Source organism: Chelmon rostratus, chromosome 19, assembly GCF_017976325.1.
Source record: "Chelmon rostratus isolate fCheRos1 chromosome 19, fCheRos1.pri, whole genome shotgun sequence".
NCBI lineage: Eukaryota > Metazoa > Chordata > Actinopteri > Chaetodontiformes > Chaetodontidae > Chelmon > Chelmon rostratus.
In genome coordinates, this window is record NC_055676.1 from 20,020,378 (window position 1) to 20,033,457 (window position 13,080).

Genomic DNA, 13,080 nt, shown 5'->3' on the forward strand with positions numbered 1-13,080 from the left:
ATCAAAACATTTGTTTCAGTTGTGTTATTAGAATAATTACTGTGCATCACGCATTTGTTAAATATGAAATGAGACACTATAATGTGAACAAACTCTTTTGTTGTCGATGTGAAATGCATTTGCTTTTTGATACAGATCACATGTTGCTCTCTTTACCACCGCCATTGCTATCTCACCTTTACCTGTGCATGTGTGAGCTCGCTGTCTTCTGCAGAAGCTCAAGGCCCAAAATGCTTCTGCATGACATTTTAAAAAATGAATAAATGTGATTTATGCAACATAAGCATAAGTCACAGAATATTAATGTGATATTCCTGCAGAGATGCATCTGACCGATCCATTTAAAGGCCATCTCGTCAGATCTGCGCTTTTTTCCAGCTACGTGTCGCTCTCCGTCTTCATATTGATGCATGTCTGAACTTATACTGTAGCATACACGTGGCTAATAAAGACATCATGGCACTTCCTTTGCTCCTCTGCTTGTTTGATGTTGTGACATGGCAGAAAACTTTGTCTGAATCAGGCGAGGTTTGAGCCAATCAGCACAGACAGACACGCGGCTCAGAATTTTGTGAACTTTGACTTCTCTTGATAACACTTGCCTTCTGCCCATGTAGGTAAAAGTTTATAGACTTATTACACTCTGAAAAGCCTGTCCTTGAATTTTTGTTTGACATAATCTACCTTTCTCATCAGTAGTGAGGTTGCGTGTGAAGATAAATAAAAAGATAGGCCTGACAGGAAGCCAAACATTTACAATCAATGCACATGATCTGACTTAACCCCAGCCTCCAGACAGCAGAACACCAATGACCATCTTAAATGTGAAGAATTAGGTTAGAGATGTGGCTGTAAAACTCATGTCTGCGCCGCATTTGGTCAAAGAAAAGGTGAGAAATGTAATGGAAATCAATACTGACTGTCAACAGGAAGTTGAACTTTGAACTTTAATTTCCCTTATAAACATCCAGTTGAAGTGAAGTGACTCTCAGGGCTCTTTGTCTCTACTGAGGCCATAACCTGTGATTAGAGGTCATTAGGTGAAGACTGAGAAGCAGGAAGCACATTATCTTAAAACAACATCAGCAATGAAGAATTTTACTTTTGTAACACTGGACTCACAACAGACAGTTAATAAAAGGATCAAAGTTGATGCAGCAGAACCTGAAACATGGTTTTTATTCTATATATTCTTCTTTGTTGCCAAAACTGGGTGCCTACATTACCCACAATGCAACAGCTCTGTCAGAGCAGCTACAGAGTCTGGTACACCAATAGATTTTCCTCTTTTTTAAAACTTGTCATCTTCAGCCCCAGCTGACTCATGTGACATCACTTGAGGCAGCCTATCAGACTTTGTACAGCTCCCTCTGGAGGCAAAAAGGCTTTACACATGTTTGACCTGAGCAGCAGGACTCCAGCAGTACCATCAACAGACTTTACTTTAAATCAGTGTTCCCCTTTAAAGGTCACACTCCTCCTGGCTTCAGGTTTGATAAGCGACCTTCATCGCCTGTCATCCCACACTTTTTCCTCTCTCGTCCTCCCTCCTGCGAGGCTTCCTGTCAATGAAGGCAACGTCTCACAGGATTAATCATTAATATGATTACAGCTGATGTTTTTTTTCCTTTGGGCAAGAAGCATCGTGCATAAAAATGGAAGCATTCGATACCATTTTTATCCACATGAACGCATTCAGTAGCTGTGACCTGTAGCTGTTTTCTCTTCACCAGTTCACATTAGATAAGATAAAACTTTACAACAAAACTTTCTCATGGTTTTTCATGAATACACTGTCTGTTAGGGATTGTACAAAAATGACTGGGGTTGAATCTTACGTTTCACCCTCCCAGCATTATTATTGTTTTCTATGAACCCTCCCTCGACTAATCAATCAATACACCAGCGTTTAATATATTTATCTAATTGGAGTTTAATTGGAGCGTAATATCTTAATACATAGACAGAACTGTTGTCTTCAGATAAATGCATTACATGTTGATCAGTGAGCTTTAACGTGCTGGACAGACAGTGAGCTTTAGACAATGCCAGGCTAGCTGCATCTCATTTAAGAGTTATGCTAAGCTAAGTTAGCCTGCTGCTGGCAGTAGTTTCATACTTATGCTGAAAGTTTAACAACTACAATATCTGTTATTTCCTCCTATGAGAGCCACTTAATGGGAGCATTACGGTTCCCTGGTTTATTTATAATATTTTGCTCTTCTTCTGCTGCTGTTGCACAAGAAAACTCCCTCAAAAAACATTTGCAAAGCCTTTTCTTTCTCTTTCAAATGCTGAAACCTGCAAACACAGAAGAAATGATGAAATGACGTTTATTTAGACACACAGATTCAGAGGAGCGCTCCTTTAACTCTCCATAAAATTACGTTGTTGCCGGTAAATGACTCAGGATGCGGGAATGTTTTCGTAGTTATTTTATCAGACTGGAATTACATTGAGATCAGCTGTTTGTAATAATTTTGTAATTCCGACTCTGACTGTGACAACAAGTGGGATCTATACTTTAACTGGCCCTTCACTAAATATCCAGTTATTGGATGGATTGATTTTTATTGACAGTGTGTCAGTGTATGTGCCTTAACTGTTACATTAAGAATTAAGGTTATATTTTTCTAAATAAATGGCAAAATATAGGCTTGTATTCTGTGCATTGTTTCCTGCTCAGCTGAAACTCTGAGTACAAAACTGAAGTACAGACCAAACCTGAATGTTCCATCCCTGCTGCTCACATTTACAGATTGATAAAACCTGTTTGGATCTGATGGTTATGTGTGTGTCTGTTAATCAATATGTCATGGTCACTGTCACTGATGTGCGCGAGAGAGAGGGAGGGAGGGAGAGAGAGAGAGAGAGAGGGTGATGTTGAACTGCACTGACAGGTCACATGACTCACATGATTTGGATGTTTGATCCTTTGGAAAGCCCCCGCGCGCCTCCTCTCCCTCTCATTTAAAACCGACCTGAAGTCTGTCAATCTGTTACAAATCCCTCAGTGAGTGAAGCAACAACCTGTGTTAGAGCTGAGGGGGAGCAGCAGCCTCTTTCATTCAGCTGTTCGCGTCGCGCCACCATGACGCACATCGCTCCTCTTGTTGTTGTCATTTTCACATCATCACTCCTGACATGGAGGGCTGCAGGAGCCTCGACCCTCTGCTCCTGGACCAAAGTTTTGCGCAGCGAAGAAGTGCACTACAGTTTTGTCCAGAGCGACCCCCGGCAGGCCCCTGCAGCTCTGCGGCTGTACCACAGCTCCTGGTCCGGGGAGCGCACTCTGCTCGGCTGCGCTTGGAGCGACGACGCAGCAGTGGTCCAGAACTATTTGTCTCTGTGCCGGCAGCGCGCGCACGAGTTTTCCGACCATCCAGATGAAAATTTCGATGCAGAGTCTCTGCTTGATGCAGAGGATCTGTGCGTCCCCGTGGCTTCTGAAGCGCTCGGCGGGCGCTCGGAGCGCACAGGGAAGAGGCCTGCGAGGAGCGTCGGTGGTCACACAGCCCCTTCAGCGCCTGAGAATAATCAAGGTCAAGCTGAAAGGTCAGAGGTCAGCATCCATCAGCGTGTGAAGCGCGGTTTCATTGTACCAGGGACTCTCTGGTGCGGCTCTGGCAACAAGGCGCCATCATATGCAGATTTGGGTAAGTTGGCTCCATGCTTTAAGTTTGATTAATGAATTAGTGGTTCCCAAGAAAAAGCTGTTGAGATTGTTTTTTTCTTTTCTCAAATTTTAGATTTCTTTCTTGATTTGTGATTTTGGGATGCATCAATATTTTACCTGTCATTATGACAATGTTTTATTTTAAGCTGCCAGAAGCTAAAACGTTTAGGTCACACATATGTTAGATTAAGCATGATAAGAGGTAAACTGATGTTTAAACTGCAAGACACTCTCAGTGATATGTGAGACTACACAGGACAGGCTATAAAGAGGGAGTCCTAGTGTGGAAATGCTATATATTGTATTGTCTTCTGATCTGACCCTGAAGCTCTCTCAGATGGCCGGCATCTGATCTGATACTGCTTGTTAATAAAGGTCTCTTCAACACAAGCTTGTATCAGCGGAGTTCTTCCTACATCATCATCATACCACTGCTTGGCAGGACCTGGCTGATAAACATCACACTAAAGTTAATATATTCACACTGTATGAACAACAAGGGAAATGCTCAAATACTGGACCTAGAAAGACTTAAAGGGGCACAGAGCACAAACAACAGACAGATTTAAAAAACATTTGTTCAAAATCAATGCTGCACATGCTGAGATATTCTGACTATTAGCTCAATCTCCAAGCTCACTGGACCCTACATTTCCCATAATGCAACTCTACATAAAAACATTGATGGATGAGGTTGTGTTAATAAAGTTATGATTCACGTCACTCTGTCCTCTCACCTCTTGCAGGAGTGTTTGCAGAAACAGACAGCTGTTGCCGTGAACACGACCAGTGCAAACACACCATCCTGTCCTTTCACTCAGAGTTCGGCGTCTTCAACAGCAACATCTTTACCATGTCTCACTGTGACTGTGACAACAGGTGAGGCTTCATACCTGCATCCAGTCCATATCAGCCGACTCACTGTGTTTGCTTTGATGCTTCTTGAAGTGATGGAGCTAAAATGCTGCTTGTTAACAGGTTTCACAGTTGTCTGATGGAGGCGAAAGACAGCATATCCGACGTCGTGGGATACACCTTCTTTAACCTGCTGAAGATGCACTGCTTCGAGTTCGCCCACCGGCTCCAGTGTACGCAGAGAAACTGGTTTGGAATGTGAGTGGACTTCTTCTTTGGTAACTCTGTAATGTTCGTATGTTGACTACACATTAAAAGAAGTCATGCTTTCTCACTGACCTCTGCTGGGATCTACGCTATGCAGATAGTGCAGGTTTGGGGATGTCCACTGTCCCCTGTCCACTGACATGCTAACAGCTCTATGCATGACAATGTTAGTCGCTCCACTACGTTTACCACTACAATTAGACGTAAATGCAAAACTATGTTGTTGTTTTTTAAATTTAACTTCAATTTGACAGTTGAAATCGATACCACTCTCCTGTCTGTACTCTAAATATAAAGCTAGTGCTGGTAGGCGATTAGCATAGCATACCGTAAAGGCTTGAAACCTAACCTTTTTCTTTTTGGGCAGATTAAACAAATGAGATATAACGTGTTAATTAGTGAACTTCAGATGTGGTGTTAGCGGGCAGAGCAAGCATAGCTGCTTCCCCCTGTTGCCAGTTTTTATGCTAAGCTAAGCTAACCAGCCGCAGGCTCCATATGGAATGGACGTCAGGGTGGAATCAATCTTCTCATCTAACTCTCAGCAAGAAAGCAAATAACTATATTTTCTCGAAATACTCATTAAAATCATTTCACCCTCTGTTGTGACTTACAGGTGTAAAGAGACTAAAATGGCTCTGTATGCTGAAGTCCATCCACCGACGCTGTACGAGTCTCCCAATCCAACCGAGGTCAGCATGAACAGTACCAGCTTCATCATAAACACCACCATACCCACACAGGTACTGGAGAGCAGCACGCCAGACTCACGGCTCTCCTCCATCACTGCTGCAGCATCCACCATCTCTACATCTTCAGCGAGTTCCCCCTCTGCCTCCATCACTCCTGCTACCAACGTCACCACCACCACCACCACAGTCACAAACACACCAGAGGGACCTGCAGGACCGGTGCCTGAGAGTGGAGACGATCTGGAGAACACTTTATCTACCAGAAAGCAAACTCTGACTGAGCCGGGTGCTGAAATCACAGGTAATCAGTATCGTCTCTCCAGCATCAGCTCACATTTTTCCAGTAGCAGAAGTGATGATTTACAGCAATGCTTCACCTCCACAGAGGAGCAGCTGTCATGTGCCGTCTACAAGGACCTGGATGAGTGCAGGAACAAGATCCTCCCCCAGCAGAGGAGATACGGCCTTCACAACCCAGAGGTCACGACGCTGTACCACTGCAACTGTACCACCAGGTACATAAACACAGTGTACACAAAGCTTAGATCCCACAGTAAATATTTACAGTACTATTTGCAGACTATACAGACGCTGTGATAATGGTGCACTCACCTTTATTTCTGTGTGTGGCCAGTAAGACAAGGCAGACATGGTGAGATGTTTCATAACACAAAAGTAGGCCACAAGCGGTGTACTCATACATTCAGAGTCACACTGTTACATAAGGTGTAGCAGTTATCTGAACCTGCACAGAAATGATGTTATGGTCTTGGACATTATCATAATCTCCTGTTTGCACACACGGCAGCTCTGTCTGGTTGTCTTTCTGCTGCGCTGGTCTGTTCATCTGCTGTATTTGGTTTTGATTGTGTTTTTGGCACGCCTGCTCGTCTCTGACGTCCTCGTCCGTCCTGCCAGATTATTCCAGACTTTGGCTAAACAGAGACAACCGACCAAAGTGCAGGCTCTTCTGCTGGCACATGTGTCTCAGTCCTGCTTCCTGCCACAGGACTGCACGGCAGGCAAAATGTAAGTGTACAAACACAAACATGGATGCGTCCACATGGCCTGAGACATCAGATGATTTTTCAGCTTTTTGTATGATTTGATGATGAAAAGGTATTCAGATCCTTGACGACAGTGTAAAAATACAAGTGAAAGTCCTTTATTCAAAACCTGCTTATAGTACATGAAAGTAGAGTAGTACCATCAGCAAATATCAAAGTAAAAGTACTCGTTCTGCAGTAAAATGTCTCCTGATCTGTGATTCTTTGTGACATTATTAGATTGTTCATACTGAAGCATCAGTGTTACAGCAGCACCCCGGGGGTCGGGCCCCTCCAAAGGGTCTGCAGATAAATCTGAGGGGTCGTCAGATGATTTATGGGAAAGAAGAAAAAACAAAGTGCTGATACATAAAAGAAAAGTTTTTTGGATTTTTCTGAAATATTTGCTTTTTTGTGAACTATTGGATAATTTCACCACTTTGGGTCTTAAACAGTTAATTAAATAAAATCGTCGTCTCACAGACATCTGAACACAGGCTTTTTGTAAGAGCTCACAAGCCAAAATGATTTCGACCCGCTGGATTAATATTTAACAATATGCTAAAAATATATCACATTCTTAAAAACCTGAATCTGTTAAGTAACTCGTAGCTATAGCTGTCAGATAAATGTGTTGGAGTAACAAGTACAATACTTTCTTCTGGAAGTTTAATCTTAAATTTCTATTTTTTTATGTAAAATCTTAATCTGTAAAGTAACGAGTAATCAGAGCAGTCAAATAAATTAATAACAAATAATTCTGATTTCAGAGGGAAGTGATTTATTGCTACTTTAAGTATAAAGTAGAGTTAAATGTAAATACTCAAGTTAAGTACCACTGCCTAAGAACTGCACTTAGATACAATACTCGAGTGAATGCACTTAGTTAATTACATCATCACAAAAGTGCTGTTGCGTCTTCTTTGTTGAACAGCTGCTCAGCAGTTCTGGTGAAAGCACAGCTTCCTCAGCTGGACCAGAGCAGCAGCGCAGACATGGAGGAGCAGCGCCATCTACAGGCAGTTACGCTGAAGGTCAGGAGGCCGAACAGCAGGAGAGCTAAGAGAAAAGACAGAGCTGTCAGGCTCCACAAACTGTGTCTGAGGATGCTGCGACCCAAACTCCACAAGACCAGAAAAGATGCACATCGGTCTGCAGTAGGATGAAGAGAGCTCGGCTGGTGTGGATGTTATGGAGGGTCAAAGTGTTCAATGTTAAATAGATAAGTAGACATCGTTAAGTCATGTGAACAAAAAATCTTTCTTTACTATTCACTCATGCACTTTTTATGTCAGAGTCTGTTTTTATCTCTTTCCTGCTGAGGGTTTTACATCATGATGCTTCTGTTCATCTCAAAGTCTTTGCAGATTTAGATTTGAGTTACTAACGAATCAACGTAGCACACCATGATTTGTTACAACAGACTTTGGAAAAGGTTGCAATGAATTAAAATATTATTTCATAAGGAGGAGCCAGGTTTTAAAACAATCACAATTTTATGGTTATATAAATGTTTCATATGATAATTGCTTTCATAATGTTTTATTCATTTACTGTTGAACACTTTAGGTCCCCGTTAAGTATTGTAGTGTTACGTATTCATAGTCCACATCCAGGACTCAGTTCTGACCAAACTGTTGGGACAAAACTCTTCAATAAGTGTAACAAACCCTTTTCACAGTCGGTGTTCTGACGTGTAGAAGTAACAGCACAGGTGTGACTAATAAGATTAATGTGGACTGCATTCATTCAGGTGCCAGTTCAAGAGCCCTGCTATTATGCATGCTAGCATTCCACTGGAATTAATTATTGGGACACTTAAAGGGCTGAGCCTTATTAAAGTGATCAGCTACACCTGTCGACAGGTCAGTCAGTCGGGCCGCCGCTGTGGTTCAGGAAGTTTGTACAGACATTCGTGTCCCCCTCAGAATTAGCTGCATTACAACTACACTTAATTTATTGTACAGTTTATGACCAAATACCAGCAAAACTAATGAGATTCCAATCAGCCATGGCTGAACTTTGTGTTTAGTGCTAATGAGCAAATGTTGTCATGCTAATATGCTAAACCAAGATGGTGAACATGGTAATTATACCTGCTAAACATGTTGGCAAGACCACTGTGAGCATGTTAGCTTGCCGTCATTATCATTTAGCTTAAATGTCGACTCGTAGCTGCTAGCATGGCTGTAGACTGTTGCCTTGTTTTTCTAAAAGTCAAAATGTCTGCCATAAAAACGGTCTGTGGAGTTTGATGCTGTTTAAGTGTTTCTTGAGATAATAATAAAAAGAAGGGCGTAGTTTGATTAAAGCCCTACAGTCACTGTTATTGAGGCTTCAGCTCTCTGTGCATATTTGTACTGTGTTGTATGAGTTGATGTAAATTGTGTTGCTAGCGCAGCAATTAAAAATGCCAAAGTGAAAAGAACAATTCTGTAAATATCTGCATATAAAACTTTATATTTGATTTGTAATGCGAGAAGGAAGGAAATGTGTGATTAAATTTACAGGATGAGTTTGACATGTTGGGAAATATGCAACGAGTCTGATGAGAAGATTGACACCACTCAGCAAACATGAAGCTAAAAGCCAGGAGACGATTATCTTATCTTAGCACAAACACTGGAAATAGGTGAAAAAATTAATTTGACTCTGTCAAAAGTAAAACTTTTTTTTTTAAAAGACCCTACATCAATTGTGTTTTTTATTCTTTGTCTTTGTACGGATTAAACAAATTGAGATTTTTTTAACCACTTGACAGATCCAGGCTAGCTAGCGTTTTCCAGTCTTTGCTAAGCTAATTTGCTATAGCTTCATACTTACCATATAAACATAGGTGTTAATCTTCGCATCTAACTCTCTGCAAGAAAGCCAACAGCTAGCAGCCATTTAGCCTAGCTAAAGTCATCGTGAGGTTGCCAACCAGTGTTCTCCCGAACATAATCCCCCCCATAAAACTACAAATGACTTTTTACAGTTTTAGTAAACAAAATCGATATAATGACATATAACGCCTTCACTAGGCTTTAGCCAGGCTAACAGTTTCCACTTGTTTCCAGTCTCTATGCTAAGCTAAGCTAACGCCTCCTGACTGTAGCTTCATATTTCAGACAAACAGGTGAGCGGGATCAATCTTTCCACCTGAGAAAGGGAACACACCTGCTTTCCAAAATGTTGAACTATTTATTTAAAATGTTGGGATGTTGGGGGGCACTGATAGCATAGCCTGCTAGTTGGACCACAAATGTTCACTGTGTTTCATTGTTTATTGTTCCGTTGCTGTTTCTTCGTTCTGGGATGACCTGATAAAGTTAAAAAGCGCAGGAAGCATCGTCTCTGCTGTAACGAACATCCGTCAGGTAACTCAACTCCTCTCTGATGTCATGAGCGTAACTGAAACCTCGCTGAAGGCTGCAGCCATGGAGCCGACCGGATCCCCGCCTCTCACCGGACAGAAATTCCGCTATGGGGAGAGGATCGGCCGCGGGAACATGGCGCAGTTCCTCTGGATTAACTTTTCCCAGGGAAAACTTCGGAGGACGGCGGCATAGCGCGCAGCTCCCGGCGTCGTCTGGATAAGAGAAAGCGCAGCGGAGCGCGGAGAGGAGCGACGCCGCGGGGCTCGTTCCGTTTCGGACGGTGTATTTTCCCGACCTGCCTCGCTGCTGCTGTGGGATGAAAGTCTGGAGCTGCCGGATTTAGCGGAGAGCAGGATGGAAAAGCACAGAAGCAGGAAAGAAAAGGTAAGAGTGTAATGGAAACGCTGGTACATGTTTTATTTAGCGGTTTCACCATTAAACGGCTGCTGGAGCGGGTCTGGGCGGATCTGCGGGAGGCTGGAGCAGAGAGGGAAAAGTCGCTTGCACAAGTTCAGAAAAGTGTGAAACTTCTCAGCCGTGAAGACGGACGAGAGCCTTCATCACAGTACAAGGAGTAGTACCGCAGTGTAGAAATACTCTGCTGCAAGTCCTGCATTTGAAGTCTGACTAAAGTAAAAGTACACAAGTATTGGAATCAAATATACTTAAAGTACTAAAAAAGTACTCACTTTGCAGAATGGCCCGTCATTAATGGACTGATCATAATTAGTGATGCATTCATGTGCTCATTAGTTTTGTGGGAATAATTTACACTCTATATGACTTTATACTGCTAGTAGCTTGTGAATTTACCCTGGTGATCAATAAAGTCTTATTGATAGAATCATATAATTTATTTGTTATATTTTGGTTATATGCATTGTATTTTTCATCCGAATCTAAAAGGTTACGAAAGCTGTCAAACAAATGTAGTGGAGGAAAAAAGTTTTCCTGAGTACGAATTTGCGTAAAATGTTCATGTGAAGTACAAATACCTCAAAATTGTACTTGAGTACTTGGTTACCTTCCACCAGTGGGCAGCGCTCATCCCATGACAAGTTTTAAGTTGCTTTCAGTGTAACACAGAACAGTTTACAGGAAGATAAAAATAGACATGCAGCTAAAAAACAACAAGGCTCAACAAAGAGTGCTAAAAATGAACACACAACTATTCTGTACAAGTAGGTGAAAAAATAGAGTAAATTTAAATAAATAGAAAAAACAACAATGATCAACAAACTACAGGGTCGACACAGAGGCCAAATGTTTCTGTGAATCATAAACAAACATACAAAAGCATCAAGTGAGAGACTGTGACTTAATGATGAACACCATGATAACTTCAACCCTTCATCCACCATCGAATCTGAACACCACCTGTGTTTCAGTGCAGTCCAGGTACAGGCTTCTTCTAGCTGCCTCGCCCACACTGAGTCTGAGTTACACGAGCAGATCGGGGGCGGGGGGGGGGCACATTCAGGATGCTGTGCACTGTCCTCTGCTTCAGGTATCCAGACCCCAGGTTCTGTCTGTCTCTCTGCTGATCTCCAGGAATGTCCTGCCTGTGACCTGGACCCCAACAGGCCAGGCAGTCCTGAGACAGGACACAGGGGAAGTGTGTGTGTGTGTATTTGTGTGTGTGTGTGTTGTTCTTTCCTGTGCAAATTGTCACTCAGACACAACATTTTTTCTGTACTTTTACTGCATTTACTAAAGTACTTATTCTTAGTACAGTGTTGAGGTATACTTCCACCTCACTGCATTTCCCAGGCAACGTTAAAGTGATGATCACATTAATGGATCAATAACAGTAATAACAATAATACACATTATTCTGGAATGTGCTTCTCTGCAAAATGAGTACATTTACTTGTAGTACCTTAAGTATAGTTTAATGCTAATACCTTTATACTTCAAATATATTTTTATACTTATTATACTTCAAATTGTAAAGGCACGATTCTAACACAGTATTTCTACACTGATGTGAGTACTTCCTCCAGCACTGCACACGTCAGCAGTGACACTTCTGATGAAATGTCAGTGGAAATATCCCGCTGAGTGACTCAGTGCTGCTGACTACTTGTCAACTGTTTTGCATGTGTGTGTGTGTGTGTGTGTGTAACAGTGTGAGCAGGTGTGTGTGTGTGTGCATGTAACTGCTCTACATAACAAAGTGGCAGCACCTCTAATCAGCTGTTTTAGGAACAGTTGACATCCTGATGAAGCAGATTGCACACCCAGTAGTTTATAGCATCCTGTGGGCTTTAAGTTACTTCAAGAGACTTCATAAAGTTCACAGTCCAGATCAGAGTAACGACGTTTGAAGGACTGAATGGAACATTTTGCAGTTACAATATCAAAAAAAGTCAAAAATACCCACCACAAGTTCTGCGAGGCCCAACAGTCTAAACCTCAAACTCAATATATTCAATTTGAAAAGATATAAACTGTAGAAAACGAACAAATGCACAAAGCTGGAAGCAGCAAACCAACAAATGTTTCAGATCAAGTTTATTCATGGATGCATGAATGGGAAAGGTTTTCCAGTGAGCTTCTGAGGTTCTACGTGAGGGGGTAGAAGCGCTTTAAAGCAGCTTCAATGAATGTTTTTAAATGAACAGTGGGTCAAATGGCTGCCTGTGTGTAAAGCATTCAGTGATGAATCCACACGCTGCAGCTGCCCTCTGATAACTGTCTTTCAGCTCATTGTTTTGGTTTTATGGGCAGAAACGTCACTGTTTTTTCGTCAGTTTCGCAGCAGCAGCAGAGACAAAAACCTCTAGCAGCTAAAGAGACAAATATTTCACTCAGGAGCTCAAAGAGAGTGGAAAAATGGCCGCTCAGGCTTCCAAATGAATGCTAATGTTGCTCCGTCAGTGAGTGTTTATACAGTATCTGATCTGAGTGATCACTCTGGAAGGAGGAGTGAAAAGCCGGCCGTCAGAGAGGGTGGGGGGGGGGGGGGGGGGGTATTGTTTGAATACAGGAACAATGGACAATGTCTCCTGGAAGACATTCATAGTGTTTAGCGGGACAGAAATAGTTGACTGTAAAGAATGAACAAAGAGAGGAGTTCAAACCCTGCTTACTTTCTCACCTCACCAGCTGATCGACCACAGCGATAGGCAGTTGTGAACTTCATTCTGCCGGCTTGAATAACGGTTTGCTCTCCACTTTGCCAC

At 42.2% G+C, this 13,080-nt stretch overlaps 2 protein-coding genes across 2 annotated transcripts in view; both read left to right on the plus strand.

The window, feature by feature from the left end:
* Positions 1-3,091: 3,091 nt before the first annotated feature.
* Positions 3,092-10,087, plus strand: pla2g3 (phospholipase A2 group III). The gene is made up of 8 exons (XM_041960715.1): positions 3,092-3,656; positions 4,423-4,555; positions 4,655-4,789; positions 5,415-5,791; positions 5,876-6,005; positions 6,409-6,519; positions 7,471-7,693; positions 9,947-10,087. Exons 1-8 carry the CDS (start codon positions 3,092-3,094, stop codon positions 10,085-10,087), a joined length of 1,815 nt encoding a protein of 604 aa, XP_041816649.1.
* ttc28 (tetratricopeptide repeat domain 28) overlaps positions 10,014-13,080 on the plus strand; it is a 102,174-nt gene continuing 99,107 nt past the window's right edge. The window contains exon 1 of the mRNA XM_041959757.1: positions 10,014-10,279. Within this exon, the coding sequence (XP_041815691.1) occupies positions 10,250-10,279 (30 nt within the window). The 5' untranslated portion in view covers positions 10,014-10,249. The remainder of the gene's footprint in view (positions 10,280-13,080) is intronic.

Bases quoted from the DNA above. Each gene is read 5' to 3' on its own strand.
- pla2g3 (XM_041960715.1), top strand. From the start codon at position 3,092: ATGACGCACATCGCTCCTCTTGTTGTTGTCATTTTCACATCATCACTC. The intron at 5,792-5,875 runs GTAATCAGTATC...TCACCTCCACAG, and splicing joins GCCGGGTGCTGAAATCACAG to AGGAGCAGCTGTCATGTGCC. The intron at 7,694-9,946 runs GTAGGATGAAGA...ACCTCGCTGAAG, and splicing joins AAGATGCACATCGGTCTGCA to GCTGCAGCCATGGAGCCGAC.